The sequence below is a fragment of the Fusarium tjaetaba genome, assembly GCF_013396195.1.
Source record: "Fusarium tjaetaba strain NRRL 66243 chromosome Unknown NRRL66243_c0000461, whole genome shotgun sequence".
In the NCBI taxonomy this organism is placed as follows: Eukaryota; Fungi; Ascomycota; class Sordariomycetes; order Hypocreales; family Nectriaceae; genus Fusarium; species Fusarium tjaetaba.
Genome location: NW_023501657.1, coordinates 3620 through 6553, shown reverse-complemented (window position 1 = coordinate 6553; position 2934 = coordinate 3620). Strand labels below are relative to the sequence as shown.

Sequence of the window (2934 nt, the reverse complement as noted above, 5' to 3'; positions counted from 1 at the left end):
ATGGCCCCCAAGAAGAAGATCGCTGTCATGACCTCGGGAGGTGACTCCCCAGGCATGAACGCTGCTGTCCGAGCTGTTGTGCGCATGTCCCTCCACATGGGTTGCGACGCCTACTGCGTCTACGAGGGATATGAGGGTTTGGTGCAGGGAGGCGACTTCATCCGACAGATGCAGTGGAACGATGTCAGAGGCTACCTCTCCGAGGGTGGTACACTTATTGGTACTGCTCGATGCATGGCTTTCTACGAGCGTCCTGGTCGGTTAACGGCCGCCAAGAACATGGTTCTTTCTGGCATTGATGCTCTGATCATCTGCGGTGGTGACGGCTCCTTGACTGGTGCTGACAAGTTCCGAGCTGAGTGGCCTTCTCTGCTGGAAGAGCTCGTTTCTAAGGGAGAGCTGTCTACAGAACAAATAGCACCTTACAAGCATCTCAACATTGTCGGTCTCGTCGGCTCCATCGACAATGATCTCACAGGAACCGATGCAACCATTGGTTGCTACTCAGCACTCGCCCGTATTTGCGAGATGGTCGATTACGTCGAAGCGACTGCATCTTCACACTCTCGTGCTTTCGTCGTCGAAGTCATGGGCCGGCATTGTGGTTGGCTGGCCCTCATGGCCGGTGTCGCAACAGGTGCAGACTTTGTCTTTATTCCTGAGAGACCTCGTGAGCATGATTGGCAGGAAGATATGAAGGTCGTTGTGCGGAGGGTAGGTCTAATTACTGAAAATAGCTCCCAATAACAGGCACTAACGACTTACAGCATCGAGACCTTGGAAAGCGCAAGACCATTGTCATTGTCGCTGAAGGAGCCCGCGACAAGGACGGAAACAAGATCGGCGCCGAAGAAATCAAGAACATCCTAGCCGACAAGAGTGAGGGCGGTCTTGCTCTTGATACACGTATTACCACCCTCGGTCACGTCCAACGAGGCGGTACTGCCGTCGCATACGACCGAATGTTGGCTACCCTGCAGGGTGTTGAAGCCGTCAAGGCTGTCCTTGAAGCTACACCAGAGACTGAGACTCCTTTCATCGCTATTAACGAGAACAAGATTGTTCGCAAGCCTCTAATGCAAGCTGTTGCCGAAACCAAAGAGCTCGCCAAGGCTGTTGACGCCAAAGACTTCGAGAAGGCCATGTCCCTTCGTGATGCCGAGTTCGCTGACCAATGGGGCTCGTATATGTTGACCACAAACGTCATGGTTGACGATTCCAAGCTGCCGGAGAAGGACGTAAGTCTGACCCAAATCTGAATTATTGTTCCCTTGCTTATAATTGACTGCTCAGCGTATGCGAATTGGCTTCATCAATGTTGGTGCCCCTGCTGGTGGCATGAACGCTGCAGTACGTGCTGCTGTTGCGTACTGTCTTTCCAAGGGCCACGAGCCTCTGGCTATTCACAACGGTTTCGCTGGTTTCGCACGACATCACGATGACAAGCCTATCGGCGCTGTCCGCCCATTCGACTGGCTCGAGGTTGACGGTTGGGCAAGCAAGGGTGGTTCCGAAATTGGTACAAATCGAGAGCTTCCTGGTGAGTCTGGCATGGAGTTGATCGCCAACCTGATCGAGGAGCACCACTTTGATGCTCTATTCCTTGTTGGTGGTTTCGAGGCCTTCCACTCCGTTTCACAAATGCGCAAGGCCAGGAAGGAATACCCTTCTCTGTGCATCCCCATGGTTATTCTCCCCGCCACCATCTCCAACAACGTTCCCGGAACCGAGTATTCTCTGGGCTCAGATACCTGCTTGAACGAGCTTGTCAACTACTGTGACAAGATCAAACAATCAGCGTCCGCTACCCGTCGTCGTGTCTTCGTTATTGAGACCCAGGGTGGTCGCTCAGGCTACATCGCTACCCTGGCTGGCCTGGATGTTGGTGCCTCCGCTGTCTACATCCCCGAGGAAGGTATCTCTCTTGAGATGCTCAACTCCGATGTCAACCACCTCAAGGAGGTTTTCAAGAAGGACAAGGGCCAGTCCCGTGCTGGACGTCTGATTCTCGTAAATGAGAAGTCCAGCAAGGTCTACAATGCTAAGCTCATTGCGGACATCATCCGTGAAGAGGCTCACGACCGGTTCGAGAGCCGAGAGAGTATTCCTGGTCATGTCCAACAGGGTGGTGTTCCTTCTGCTATGGATCGTTGCCGAGCTGTTCGTCTGGCCATCAAGTGCATCCAACATCTTGAGGGCTTTGGACGTAACGCTCACAACCACGTCAAGAAGGACCCCAAGAGTGCCTCTGTCATTGGTATCCAAGGCTCCGAGGTCGTGTTCAACGCAATGGAGGAGCTGGAGGAGCACGGCACAGATTGGCCCAACCGACGACCTGCGACTGCCCACTGGTTGGGCCTGTCAGAGGTAGTAGACATGTTAGCTGGCCGTCCTGATTACCCTAAGCCGGAGAAGAGCTTGACAGGATTGATCGCAAAGGACACAAAACGTGGTCTGTAGAGGGGCGTCATTTTTTGGTTACAAGGACATGTTCAGATTGACGTTACCTCATTTTTCTCTCACCTTTATTCTTAATGATAGCTCAGTATGAATGAAATCAGTTTTAGGCGTTCAAGCAATTATCTCTGGTATGTTGGTCTTGAATGACACTCTTATTTGTATGTTCTTTTTGTATCCCTCCATCTGTAGTGCTTTCTTGGACAAGTAGCAGAAATAGCCCAAGTAAGGAATACTGTATAGGAATTTTCGACAAATACCGAGTCTCCGTGCGCCTGTAGAAGTGTCATTACTGGATTTGATCTCATCAACGGATTGATAAGAGCTTGTGTTTCAGTCGAATCTACACCCCCCAAGCACTTCCAGCATAGTTGAAGTCGACAAGAAGTAGTAAGCAAATCCGTATTCAAGCGGTCTGCAAAGTACCTGTGCTTGAGTAAGATGCTGCCGATTGAGATACTGGACAATGAGTTGCTG

At 51.5% G+C, this 2934-nt stretch overlaps 1 protein-coding gene across 1 annotated transcript; it reads left to right on the top strand.

Moving 5' to 3' along the window:
* On the top strand, positions 1–2460 carry FTJAE_13717 (6-phosphofructokinase; the record flags this gene model as incomplete). The annotated part of the gene is made up of 3 exons (XM_037346888.1): positions 1–714; positions 768–1238; positions 1294–2460. 3 exons carry the CDS (start codon positions 1–3, stop codon positions 2458–2460), a joined length of 2352 nt encoding a protein of 783 aa, XP_037199259.1.
* Positions 2461–2934: the final 474 nt, after the last annotated feature.